At 42.3% G+C, this 14334-nt stretch overlaps 1 protein-coding gene across 1 annotated transcript; it reads right to left on the bottom strand.

Annotated features, from left to right (window-relative positions):
* Positions 1-93: 93 nt before the first annotated feature.
* cdhr5a (cadherin-related family member 5a) lies at positions 94-9874 on the bottom strand. Its single transcript, XM_053865160.1, has 14 exons — positions 9736-9874; positions 7308-7480; positions 5537-5596; positions 5383-5472; positions 5222-5308; positions 5025-5129; positions 4776-4961; positions 4400-4490; positions 4125-4222; positions 3850-4056; positions 3056-3169; positions 2682-2748; positions 2022-2182; positions 94-1773 (listed from the first exon to the last, which is right to left on the bottom strand). Exons 1-14 carry the CDS (start codon positions 9812-9814, stop codon positions 1228-1230), a joined length of 2064 nt encoding a protein of 687 aa, XP_053721135.1. The 5' UTR covers positions 9815-9874; the 3' UTR covers positions 94-1227.
* Positions 9875-14334: the final 4460 nt, after the last annotated feature.

Here is a 14334-nt window from a genome sequence, read left to right as displayed (position 1 = left end):
TCTGGAGGACAAAACTGACTAGAAGATAGATGTATGTGTTTCCAACCAGTAAAGGGAAGACAACAGTGTAATACGCGTGTGCGCCACTAGGTGTCTCCTGCGACTCATTCAACTTTATTATCATTCAACAGTGATCACTTCAAAGTACAAAAGTCACAGCTGTACAAGACAATTATTCAAACAGACGTCAATAAAACCAGAAAAAAAGTCTTGAGTCACATGTGGATGAGATAACGGTTTCATCAGCGACTTCCGTTCCCAGCAACAAGCGCGAGGCCAAGTGGGGATTTGGGGACTCTTCCCTTCACCAGGGTCAGTCTGGAGGTGTTCAGAAATGTTGGCTAAGCTTTACATGATGCTCGATCATGTTGAGGTGAAGAAATGTGGGACAGCTGTTTTCACATCTAGTATTATTTAAGTTAGTGTACTGCTGTTGAAGCAAAAGTGAGAGAGAGATGATGGAGCTCCCGTGGTTCTGTCAGACAGAGGTGATAAAACCTCAAAGTCCTCTCTGTTATGGATTTCCCAGACAACTTTAGGCATGGAGGTTTATCAGTCATGTTTAAATCACAATTCTTAATGATGTTGGAGAGTAATGAGTTTTGGTAAAACAGCACTTGCCAGAGCGAACTGTCTATTATTAAAAAGGAAATTAAAAGGACAGGGCAGTTAATGAATTTAAACAAATTGAATCTGGAGTAATTATTTGTTTAAGGTCACTCCAAAAGCAAATAAAGCCTCTGCAGTCGATTGAGCAGCTCAGTCTCAGGGTGACTAATGAAAAATAGTAGCATTAGCAAGTAGAAGCCTTGCCATCAACGCTAACAACTCTGTGCTGCTCTTTTGCCTGTTAAGATAATTTCCTGACTTTCTGGATTCAACTCAAACTTCTATTTATATCTCTATGAAAAAAAGTTAGTGAACAAAAAGGGCCCCAGTCGTATGTCAGCTTGTACAGTGTGCAGGAGAACCTCTAAACAATTTTCGTATAGATTCATCTTCTCAGCCACAGTTGTATGCCTCTGTAGTTTCAATAACAATAACAATAAAAACACAGTTTAAGAGTTCATATCACAGTCACCAGGAGTGCCAGTGAGAAAAGCTCTTGCTAGTAAACTGTATAAAACATGTTATATTGGTTTGATCTTTAAAAAACACCTGCCATCTTGAGGTCACTCCAGGAGTCATTTTTGCTCAGCTTCATGACCAGTGCTCCGACCGCTGCTGTCAGGCTTCCTCTCTCTCACCTTGCTTCTCATTGCTGGTTGATCCATGCTCCTCTGCAGCCTCCGAGTTTTCCTCTTCTGGCTCCCTTTGAGGAGCTGCAGGGTCCCTGACAGGCTCCATCTCCACCTCTCCCTCCAGCTCCTCCTGCGTCTCCTCCTCCACTCGTCCCACCGTGTCTGGGATTATTTCCACCTCGATGTCTGAGGAATCCTCAATCTGTTTGAACCACACGGTCTTCTGCCCCTCCTTCCTCTTCTGCCTGGTTGCCTTAAAATCATACTCATCCCCGTCACCTCTGCCCCTCCTGAAGGGCCTGACAGAGGGGCTGCCTCTTGGCACGTGGTTTGAGAAGCCTCCACAGGAGGAGCAGTGGCGAGGATTGACTCTGCCCTGCGACTGAGGGAAGGTGCTCCGTCTCGGCATGTTATTCCAGCGTACGGATCCCTCCCGGCTGCCCTCTGCCTCATTCTGGTAGCCGTCATTGGTGTACTGAAGGGAGTCTCTGTGGCCCATCCGTGGGCGGCTCGAGAGACAGGGGCTCAGGCACTGTGAGAGAGGGGCCAGGATTAATGTTGGGAAGCTTATAGTTTCTCTAATCTTTTGACTACAGGCGCAAAAGAATGAAGATTGACTTGTATATTTTAGCTAAAATTCTTTCCATCACTCATTTTGAGAGCTCAGTTTTCTTGAAGGGACTCAAAATAAAACTGCTGAAAATAAGGACACAGTTTCTGGAAGCTTCATGAGCCCATCACCATTCATGAATGAACAGTTGTGCAAAAAAGTCTCCTGACCTCACACAGTTTGTCCACGCCGGCGTTGACCTTCCACAAACGGGAAATCAAGAAGCCGATCACGATCAGACAGAGGACCAGCAAGGCAGCCATCACCAGCCCCAGCAGCGCCATGTCACCTGCGCGGTAGCCCACGTTTGACGGGGACGCAGCAGTGTCGGCTGTGAACATAGAAAAGGGGTTCATTTGGATCAGAGTCATCATGCTTGTCAGCGTGGGTCGCTGTCAATACACCAGTGTTGAAATGCCAGAGCTTGACTCTGAGTCCCAGATGACACAACTGCTCTATCATCTGGGAAAGGGCAGGCACCTAAAATCCCATCTCAGCTGCTTGTTCATGAATATAAAGGGCGGTGTAATGAAATGTAGACTGGAGGCATCAAAGCGAATCACTGAAAAAAGGTGATGTGCTAATAAATAATCATTATGTTTACGTATTCTTTGTTATTATTTCAGTTTCATGGAATGCTAGGAATTGTGAAAATAAATATGGGAATAAATACTGGAAAAAGAATATATGTTTATTTCCAGTTTTATCTCCCAATTTGGAATTCCTGAAATTCAACATCATGTCGTCTCATATTCATCAGCTATGTTAACACAAAATCCCCTCACTGTTAGAATTATTTCACTCAGATTAAACAGTGAAACAGAATTGACCTGGAATAACCTGCACTGAGAGAGCAGCCGTTCCAAACTCGCCGGTGGTGGAGTCCACTGCTCTGATCTACAGAGAGACAAGAAAAGCTAAAGTTCATCAGTAAGTTTGAGGCAAGAATTGCTATTATTGACGAGAAACACCTTTAAATTGAGTGAGAAATAAGTAACAATGGAATTATAAAGGCTCTATTTGATGATGAAATGAAGAAAAAAAAAAGATTTTTGGTCAGATGTACACTTTCCTGATTAAGGCCTGGTCATAGTAGCTATCGGTTCACTGTCATTCAATTGATGAAACAAATGTCTGAAACCAAGAGTGCTAGAAACTGCGTCACATCAAAGTGTGAGGTCGTATGTGTGAGTGAAGCGTTCACCTGCAGAGCAAATGACTCCGTCTTCACGACTCTCTTCAGAATCACGAAACCTTCTGAGGTGACATTGACGTAGCTGCTGTACTGAACCTCATACTTCACGTCAGGATTCACACCCTGAAACACCAACACTTACATCAGTGTTGTTTTGCAATACAAATGTCTTCATCCGAATATCATTTCACATATTCAGTAACAACATAATACACATAGATAAACGCAATGTTTCTAATAATGGTTGAATGTAACATTTAACAACATTTAAGATGAATTTTTCCATTTCCCTTTATCTCAATTTTGGATTCTCCTCATTCCTGCATTCCTGCAACTTATTTTCCATCCTTTAATTCCTTAACCATTGTAATAGCAATGTTTTAACTGCTCTGTCAATATGAAGTGCTGTGTTTTGAATGCTATGAATACATACTAGTACAACAAGAATATACAGTACTGACAATTAAACGTTTTAACCTGTGTCTAGCATTTGTACTGTTTTTTAGTAGAATACTGAGTTTGACAACATTTATGTTTATAGATCTAACTGTATTATCTTTAAGCGGCTGCTTTAGTCTGGAATATCAACTTTAGCTTTGGTGAATTCATACTTGCTCAAAAATAACGTTCTGCTCAGTGCTATCATCCAGGCAGGAGATTAAAGTTCTGACTGTCCAGTTAAGATTAAAATTAATGTTTTCTCTTTTCACTTTCCTTTCCCATCCCATTCTACTGTGTTTTTGTCATCCACCTGCTGTCTACTTGATGATCAATCCTGTGTGGTGCGTATGGAGGTGACTCACGCTAGCAAAGTCCTCGTCCCTGGCTCTGACCCTGAATGGCCGGTAGGTGTTGCGGTCCCTCAGAATCATACTCTCAGGCACCGAGTTGCTGTAGATGAATCCTTCATATCGCTCCCTCTCAAAACGAGGAGGGTTTCTGCTCTTCTTCATCACCTCCATGGTGACCTGAGTCACTGCGAACTGATCTCTGTTGGTGACCTGTGAAGCCTGGAGGAGACGATGCTATTTTCGCTTCCTCAATTCACACTTGAAGCGCTTTATTCATTGAGGTTTACCAGAACAGTCAGAGTGATGGGCCCGATGATGTCAGCAGCTTTTGCCATGCTGATGTTCCCAGTCTCCTCATCAATCTGGAAAATGTTTCCTTCATTCCCTGCCGAGTCATTTAACATTGGATTCAAATCCAAAATAAATCGGTAGACTTTGTCGGTTCTGTTTCACTCAGGCTTCATGTCCTGATGATAAATGATTTTTACGCTACTCAAAATGTAAACAGATTCATTTATTTCCCAAACTATAGTTTAACAGATTTTGAAAGAAAGTTTCAAACCTCGCAATATTCTGTAGCTGATCTGCTCACTCCTGTTTTTGTCTCCATCCCTGGCAAACACTGGCCCAGGCTCCAGAACCAACGGCCCTTCCTGTGGACACAAGTCAGCAGAAGTCAACAACAAATATTTATATATGTGTATATATGTACGAAAAGAAACACCAAAATGTCTGAGATTGGAACTAGAGATGATGGAACAAGTGTCTGAGAAAATGATGGAACTTAAAAAAGTCGACACTTCATTGCTTTGCTGCATTCCAAATAAAAACAAAATGACCCATCTCAGTATGGAGATATCTTCCCATCATTTGTTCACTCTTGATGCTTCACCTCATCAGACGAAACTGCGAGCTCCAAACCAAAGGCTCACACTCACCTCCTTCTCAGTCAGGTTGACTCTCCCTCTGTATCCCGAGCTCACGCACAACTTTGCGATGCCTAAATTTGTCCGGACACAGGGTTGGAACCACGGTGGCCTGTTGTCCACATCTTTCACAAGCACCGTGATGGTGGCCACCGAGGTGAAGAAGGGCTTGTTGGAGGCCGAACCGTTAAAGGTGTCCTGAATCACAAAGGCTGAGTGTCGGCACTCGATTTAAAGATTTTCGCTCAATGAGAACGTTACCTGCACATGCAGAACCAAAGAGATCTTCTGCACCACGTCGTACTCTATGATGCTTTTGACAAGGAGCCTTGGGCTGTTGATGTTCTCCAGGCGGAAATATTTATCCTGGTTTGACCATCAGATCAGAAGAAGACTCTTAATTTACCACTGTGTTCCTCTTCACTCTTTATCAGTGATGGTGGCTCATGGGATCTTACTGTGGCTGGCTCCAGGCGGTAGTAGAGGGGGTTTGAGTCAATGTCAGTGGCTTCGATTAGTCCCACACTGGAATTGACTGCAGTGAGCTTGCACGATGGAAAAACAAGGATCAGAACAAGACGTCAAAATAACAAACACAGGTCGGTCAGACGTGGCTTACCTCGTTCACTTCGACTATGTAGTGGTTTTGATCGAAGTTCGGAGGGTTGTCGTTGACATTTTCAACTAAAACTTCCACTGACTCGTTCACCTGGAGCCATTCAGACGCAGAATGATTTCAGATCCAGTTTGATGTTTCTCATTACTCTACTCACTGATTTGGAGCCTGGTTTGCTGCACTGCACCCACACCAACAGAGTCGCTGCAGACAGCGACTGGAAGACAAATTGACTGGTGAATTTCATATGACAACTGCTGCAGCCTTTGAGCAGGACGATCCTTCTACACCCAGCGTGAGAAAAGCTTGGCTCTTACTACGCGGTCGGGAGAACCGATGACCAGAAATGGAAATAATCTTGGGCGCATATTCAGATGTGAGGGTGCAATGGTGCGTTAGACTGGTTGGAATGGAAGAATAGGAATTTAAGTATTGAATCTTCCACACTAAAACTGCCATGACTTGGTGGCAATGGCTAGTCATTCATTGTCTATTATTAATTCATTGCATCTCTTCTAGATCCGTATATTTGGACAGCACAGTGTCAAAAGTTTTCCAGTCCATCCCACCAACCATCCTCAACTGCTTATCTGTTGCTGGGCCAGCTGTGTCAGAAGGTTGCACCAAATGCCCTTCTCCCAGGCAACATCCACCAGCTCCGACTGGCGGATCAAGAGACGCAACCAGGCTAGTGGTCCTGGGTCGCCGGTCCTCCCAGCTGGTCGAGCCTGAAACACCTCCCAAGCGAGACGGTCAGGCGGCATCTACATGTGATGCCCAAACCACCTCAACCTCCACCTTTCATCACGGAGAAGCAGCGGCTCTACTCTGACAGAAGTACAGAACTCCTCACCCCATCTCTAAGGGAGACACCTGCAATCTGTCCCATAGGTGAGGTTCGGGACGAAGGTTGATCGGTAGCTTTCTTCTTACACACAACAGTGCAGTAGAGCGACTGCAATACCATACCTACTACACCACCCAGACCACGGACTTAGAGGTGCTGATCCTCAACCCAGTCGTATGCCACACAAACCGATCCAGCAAGAGCTGATGGTCGCACCGTGATGAAGCCATGAGAACCAAATCATCATCATTGCAGTGACTGGATCAACAACTGCATACCCTCCCCACCACAGCTGAACCTTGAAATCCTGCCCATGCAAACCTAAAAACAGGATTGGAGACAAAGCACAGCCCTGATGGAGACCAACCCACACCAGAAACCCACTGGACACACATCCAAGGATCCGGACACAACTCCCACTCTAGGAAAACAGAGAATGACTGTAAAACAGAGTTTCCACTCAAATTTAGATTTTGATTCCACAGTCAATAATAGGTGAGAGATAAAGCTGTGGAGCATCTTTGGATTCTTGGTTAGAGCTGTGCGAAGAAGATGAGGGAAACTGGATTCTGATCATGCTGCTGCCCATGTGACCACTCGTAACATGAGTTACCTCAGATGGCATTCATGTATTTTGCAACATCCTGGCAACATTACAGAGTTGAGCCCCACATCTCACGCAGTGATCAACGATCAGAGTAAGAACAGGAAGCACAGGAGACTGATAAGTGCATGCAGGCACCGCAGCCAGTGTGTGGCCCACACAAGTTAAGGACAAGGAATCGATCAAGAATTATTTCATAATTACAATGTTAAACTGCAATATTATATGTGGAACTATAAAAGATACATTAGTTTGTGCTTTGTTTTTAATGTAGTTCATTTAGACAAAAGTTGAACAGGAAATTGCAACATTATTTGATCCAATCATTTTTACAATTTTTCTGCTGTTAGTCAAGGGTTCACTCAGCCTATCCCAGCTATTCAGGGAGACAGGCAGGGATCTACCCTTCATCACATGCAGACAGATTTCCAAACTTCCCAAAATAATAGTTACATTTTCTTTTTTCAGTCTCAGTACCTCATAGTCGACTCCTCTCTTGACCATCAGTGCATTTCCCTTCAGGTAGAAGAGGTCCTCAGGGTTCACCACCACAGTCAGGACAACGTCGCTGTTGGAAACGATTTTCACCAGCTGCACGTCGGCCGTGTTATTCTCTGCCACCGTCACCGGACCAGGAGGAACTGTGCAAACTGGGAGAGGACCACAGCCATAACCAAACCTTCGTAGGAACTTTTTAAAGGCAAGAAATCTACTCATGAACCTCAACCCTGAAGAGATCTATTTTACCTCAAACCCATTCATAGATTTAACACACATTTATGGCGTTTGACTCAAATTAAATGGTGTGGAACTGTTTTTTTTCCTTTATTTTCTTTTGAATCAGTGAAATTAAAAGTACCCGGGGCAATAAGCAGATAATATAGTTTGTTTGCTTGCTTATCCTTTCTACACTTCATGCTTTACTAAGTATCATTTTAGATGGAACAACTCATTCTAAAAGAATTTCATTCATAGAAAACAGCACATTTTATTGCCACCTAACACCACTTCAATTTACATATATGCTTTCACAGCTTTTATTTTAAAGAATCTAATTCACTTTTTGAAATGGTTTAACAAGTTGACTGTGTTCCTCTTGTGTTAAACAACCACTTCAGTTTTTTTTTTGTTGCTATTTAGTTCAGCATATCATGGGAGTAACTTTGTCAGGCTGACCTATCTTATTTCTCTCCCAGTAACCTCAAGGTGGTGATCAACATTCTTGTGAGGTCTGTTGGAACTTTTGTCTAAATTCACCCCTGTGTCTGTCTGACATTACAGGAGGAGATGAGAGCATGAGTCTGCTGGCACGGCCTTCTTCCACTCAGCATGTGGACCTTTCCTCCGCTCCAAGTTTGTTCCTGGCAGCATCCCAAGAACCCACCTGACTGAAAAATTCATGAAAGTGGGTGAAGGCTTTTCTTATTTATATGAAGTTAATCGGAGTGAGAGCAGACACATAATGTCAAAAACGTACATGGTACTTATACTATCAGTAATTTGGTTGAACAGATGATCCTGTGCTGCAGATGAATGCATGAGTTTGTGGGAGTAATAACAGGCTGACGTGTTCAAACGGGTACCAAACAAGACAGTTTGACGCCCCATGTGAAATCAACAGTTCACAAGCAGAGTGAATCTCAACTCCCCGATTCATCAGAGCCCATAAAGTAGATGTTGATGTTAAAATTTAATGTATGAGCCAGGACAATGGACATGGGTCATGTGGTGATCTACAAAACCCCAGAGGCTTTTCATCCCCTCTTCCGCATCACCAAAGGAAGCAAGCCATGGGCAGTATGCGTGACTGAGAGTTACATGATCAGAAAGTGTTTTTCCAACGGTGTGTGACGTGAGAGCCTGTCAGGTGTGAAATGTTCCAGTTTCACCTCATTTGTCTGGTTACGGAGGTTTGCGCTATGACATTAAATCATGAACAAAACCAACGTGTTGATGATCTACCAACGTGAGGAGACTCTTTCTATACACTACAGATCTATGCTGATGGGTTGAGTCATTCATCAGTCGTGTTCCTCTTCCCACACACACAGCAAAGAAGCTGGTCAAATGCGCGACTTTGAGTTGTTTTTAAGCCTGATGTCCTTCTAACTTGACCACACACCTTTCACGACGGAAGGATGGAGCGATCCTTGCTGGACTTGTGATGCCAAAGACTGAGCTAACAGAGCTAAGGCTGCGTCTCTCTTCAAAACTCTTTGCTTTGTGGTTTGAAAGTTGGCTAAATACTAATTGCATGACCAAATAAATGTATAAATGTGCTTTAACAGCCAGTATCCTTGTAGAAGTAAAATATTCATCCATAATCCGCCTGTCATCTGAGCCGACTACACATTTCCACATCAAAAGATTTCTCACACATCACGTACATGAGAGGACTCACACATGACATCTGACTCCCATATACAGTTCCCCAGCTTCTGAGTCCTGTCATGTGACTATGATGCAAGTCGTGAATATTTTGATGATGAAAATGATTGAAATGTAGTGCAAATTATGCTTTAAATACTGAATGTATATGCAGGGTCTTTTGATTACTCAAGCATTAATGGCTGGTATTGGGTGTGCAATGTTTACCTTGTTTGTGTGACTTGTGAAAGACAGGCGACCTGTCCAGGGTCTACCCCCAAAATTGGTTCCAGCCCCCTATGAACCTTAAGTAGCAGGATGCATAATACAGTTGCATCAGACTGACACCATCTCATTATACGTAAGGGTTCAACCCAGTTGACAATTGATGTTTCAAAGAGCCCGCTCTTTTAACTGCTTCTTGTCAGAAAGAAGTTCTCAACTTAACTTTGCACTTTCTTTTCATAGAGACGCCACAGAATCAGCTGCTGGAGGGAGAAAACATCAATACCATCCACAAGTCCTCAGATCTACTCACGTCTTTGACCGGCACACACCGCATACAGGCAGATAAACCATCCAAGGACAACACTCAGAGGTTTCACTTGAAGTTCCATGTCCTGATTCCAGAGGCAGCAACAAATGAGTCCTTGGGCAGGAAGAGGAGTCGGTGGTACCAGCTGGTACCCGTCCACATAAAGGCCCGTCTGTGCTGCCTGGCCAGTGGGAGTTACAATGTTTGTGACTTCATCTTATGTGCACAAATTACATTGAGAGCCGGCCAGTGGAGGACCCGCAGCCTCCCACAACAAAATACTTGCATCTGCTTAAGCAAGAGCTAGTACTGCTGGAACTGGTGCATTCTGGGAAGCTAGAGGAATACTTGAAGTAAATAAAGGTTTTACATACTTCTGTATTTGGAGTCGCAACTTCCCTCGACTAACAACTGTAATGACACGTTGTGTTGGGTCTTCCTTGAGAGCCACAACCTCACACACTCTGGCAATACATGTGGGTGTAATGTGTGACAGATATAATATCACTGCAGCAAAAACATAAGCTAAAACAACAACAGTAGACTTTTCACCCTAACATATGAGTTAATGCCAGCTGATGATGTAACGTGTTTTTAACAGCTAATCTTTCTAACAGCCAACTAAGTGGAATTCCAGGTCAACAGAAGAGAAAGTGTTTCGCATGCGCGCAGCAAATAACACAAGTGTGGAAAAGAAAGTTGTTTCCTTTTGACTGGGTTGAGGGGAAAGCATACCCTATTATTTGACCCATAAAGCTTCTTGCTGTTTTTCCAAACTGACTAGGACAACAGCCTTCTCCTCATTCGTCAGATACAACAGGCACCTCACCCAAGACAACCCCAGATAAGTAAAGGATCTAAAATAATAAAAAAATAAACAAATAAAATACAAGAGAAAAATGCATGTTCAAGGGGAAATTTGCACAACTCCTTATTAAATTACAATTCCAGGAATTTACCATTGTTTTGAATCATTATTGATGTCAATAAATGTCAGATTTTTAAAGCTGGATGGATTTATCTGAATTAGTGTATATAATAATTTGTTATTAAACTACATTTATTAATTGGAAAATTATAGTTTTTACAGCCAAGACAGCTTGAATATCTCTAATGTGTCGAGATTTAGAGGACGAGGTAATGAAGATATTTCCATAGCCTATGAATTATTACACACTCATAAAGTAGATACTGTGTTTCTATATTTGATTTACAGTTTCAATTATTAACACGTTTAAAATTATTTTTCACAGTAACAAAATGACACAAAATCAATCAAATGGCACTGTGTTTTAATTTAGTTTGTTTGGAGTGATGGACTATGAAGTGATTTGGTAACTAAGATAGATAGTTTGGATTTGCAAATGAAATGGCCGTGTGACTAGCTCTGAACAAAAGAAAGAGAGCATGAACATTTTGACATGATAAATATCAGGGTTTGTGAGACTTTATGTCTGCTGGGAGACATCCATGATGGTGATGAAGGGAACGACGAAAAAAGGAAAAAAAATCATGGTTTTATCGTAAAAGATTACCATCATTAGAGTCTGGTCCAAATTCGGGACTGTTATCGGTATTGGGTCCGATCCATGCCGAAATTATCTTTTTCAAGAACCCATCCGATCCAGTCCATAATCCCAAATACGATCAATTTCACTGTGGTGACATGTCTTTTTGATTTCACACTGTTGTGTCAAACAAGGTGTATCAGGTAGTATTCGTGTTTTGTCTAATTATTTCTATACTGTTGCCATGTTACACTTTTAGTCATGCCGTGAAAAGCTTTACATTTTAATGAAGCCAAAACTTCAGCGGTCCGGACTGGTTCTTGGTAGACTCAGAAGGTATAACCCTCCAAGTCAGAAACCATGGTTCCCGCCGGTTGAAAAGGTGGTAGATGAGAGTCAAAAGTGAAGAGTTTGTGACTTTATTCCCAGTTGTGAGGACACTGGACTGTTGAATCATCTGTGGGCCTAAGCCCAGCTATGCTTACCTGTATGTCTGGTTCTTTGGATGCAACAGAAAACAGGTACACCAGAAACAAGTCATGAACAGAAGCTGGCACATCATCTCAGGTTCTTGCCCCTAAAGAAAGGAAACCAGAAGTCTGTATTTTGTGGATCACACACTTTTGTGATCACACAATCTGGACGGGTGACGCAGAAGGCGTTGAAGCGAGCATCATGTTCCTGACAGAAGCACATCTTTTACAAACACATCCTTTGTGTGTGAGTGTGTACGTGTGGGCTGGTGCGTCAATGAGATATTGCTTATCTGTTATTCACTGGACAGATTAATAATCTTGGAGGAAATGTGCTGCAATAACAAGGAAAAACCAAAATGAAATAAAGCATCATTTATATCTGCAGTTTGAAAAGTGCAAAGTGACCTAAATATCCTTCGCATATTGGCAGCAGCAGGAAAGAGGAACAGCTCTCATAGAGATATGAAGCAGGAAAATTTACATCTGCTCATATAAAATATGATAATATTTAGAGACAGAGCAGCTTTATTAAAGACAGATTCCAGTTGCGTTGCTGCATCAAGCTCATATGTTTCTCTTCAATAATGTAATGAGAACGAAGATCTTAGAGATTTATTTCACGGAATAAACTGATTTTTGAACTGACAAGTAAACCTGTCAACAGGAAGGTTTTATGAGTGGAAGTGCTTTATTGTGTTTCAGGAAAGCAAATAAAGCACACTTCACGATGATATTAGTCTTAGAAGGAATGAAGCTGACAGTCATAAATTCCTGAAATATAAATACTCCATGCTGTGTATACACACTACACTACATAAAAACAAACATTTTTTTTTCTTAATTCCCATATACTTTTTATTTTTGAGATTTATGTTGTAGTATAAGAATGACAGCAACGGCTAACTGGGTAAATATGGTACCACTTGTATAATCTCATATTTCAGTTTCAGAAGCCTGGTCTTTCTTCAACTATTCGTCTGTAGCTAAACTTGCGCTTCCATGTTCTTCTAACAAGGTGTGGATAAACTAATTTTCAGCTGCAAGAAAACCCTGGGTCTTACGCTCACTGCCAAAATACAGCCTCTGTGCTAGCCCGACCTTCTTCCTGGATTACTTCTTACTGCAAAGTCTCTTCATTTTTCAAGTTTCATATGAACATTGTAAAGACTGAGGTAATGCCCTTTTGACTGGATTGTTTTCATGATGAAAGTTTATTTAGTAAATTTCACTCTGTTCATAACCGTGGAACCAACTGCCTCAGGGCTGCAGAGAGGCTTGATATTTTATACGTAAATAAAGGTCATTTGAGTGTTGCTTTTTATACAAACTCCTGTTTAATATTATTGGGCTTTTATGACTGAGGATTTTTTTATGCTAAAATACCACTTCCACCACTGTTGTGCTCTCTAGGATCCACACTACCTTGGACATGATTTGGTGCCATCAACGCTGGGCACGTGATTGTACCCGGGCTTTCTATCGGCGCCCAAGATCTGTCTCCGGACCTGCGTGGTCCCGTGATGTCGCTTCCCCATGACCTTGACATAAGGATTCATTACTTAAACTGTCTGTACAAAATTCTCCCATCTATTAGCATCAGTTCTGTTTACAGTTTATACAGGATTTTGTTCTCTATTGTAAGTCCTGTGCAGCAATGCAGCCTGAAGGGGTTACAAAACTAACATTCGGGGTACACACACCAATATTGACTTCCCCGAGTCTAAAATTTAATTTTTGTTCTTTAAATGAGGTTGTTGCTTGATGAAGTATTTTTAATCTGAAATACACAATGACTTGAACACAATGGCTTCTTTAAGCAGAGAGATAAAAGGGAGAAGCCAGGGCATTTCACTGACATGATGAGTCTCAGGAACTACATGAGAATGACTTCTGGCCCCAGGTGCTCTCACATACATCACATGCAACGTCTGAAGGTTTGGAGGATTACAGACAGCCACTTGATTGTTTCAACTTCTAGTACAAACTGTGGACCCACAATGTAGCTTTTGTTTGGCCCCGGATTCCCAACAGTCATTGTGATGAGAGTAATTCAATTCCATTGTGACCAAATCTAGTGAGGACTTTATTTCTGGGAGACGCTCAATTCAGTTTGTTGGAGTTAGTGGAGCTCGTCTATGGGGCCGCATCGCCATTCATTTAAAGCAGATCACTGGCGAACATGTCTAATGTGATGCAGTGCCCACATTGCACCAGGCTGTTGCCCCAGGTAGCTTGGACCGTCTTCATCAAACTCCAGGAAAGCGCTTGAGAGTGACTGAATACACTTGGGATCATGCTGTAAGACGCCCCCTGCCGTTTCAAAAGCGGCATTGAGAGCCACGCGTGTGTGGTGTCACATGCCACATTTTGATTGTTTAAATCTTTTTTTTTTTCTTTCTTTAATGTTAATATTTTAATGCAAACTGAGTTGTCATTGATATGACGACAAAACGTATACGGCTAAAGGTATATATGAGCTTTCAATAATGACTCCAGACATTGTAAATAGTCGGGTCCTCGTGTCATCGCTGGTCGCACTTGTGTAATTCTGGCTCCCTGCTGCTGGAACAGCTGACTCACGTCGACACCAAAGTGAACCGCGCAGCGTCGGTAAGCAG

Source organism: Synchiropus splendidus, chromosome 5, assembly GCF_027744825.2.
Source record: "Synchiropus splendidus isolate RoL2022-P1 chromosome 5, RoL_Sspl_1.0, whole genome shotgun sequence".
Classification (NCBI taxonomy): Eukaryota; Metazoa; Chordata; class Actinopteri; order Syngnathiformes; family Callionymidae; genus Synchiropus; species Synchiropus splendidus.
Note: the sequence above shows the minus strand (reverse complement) of the source record. Positions and strands in the feature narration are given on the sequence as shown.

What these genes read in the sequence shown, in the direction of transcription:
- cdhr5a (XM_053865160.1), bottom strand. Translation starts at nt 9,814, where the DNA reads ATGGAACTTCAAGTGAAACCTCTGAGTGTTGTCCTTGGATGGTTTATC. An exon ending in TCAACCTGACTGAGAAGGAG is followed by an intron (nt 4,491 to 4,775) that starts GTGAGTGTGAGC and finishes TTGTGTCCACAG; the next exon opens with GAAGGGCCGTTGGTTCTGGA. An exon ending in GCGTGGACAAACTGTGTGAG is followed by an intron (nt 1,774 to 2,021) that starts GTCAGGAGACTT and finishes CCTCTCTCACAG; the next exon opens with TGCCTGAGCCCCTGTCTCTC.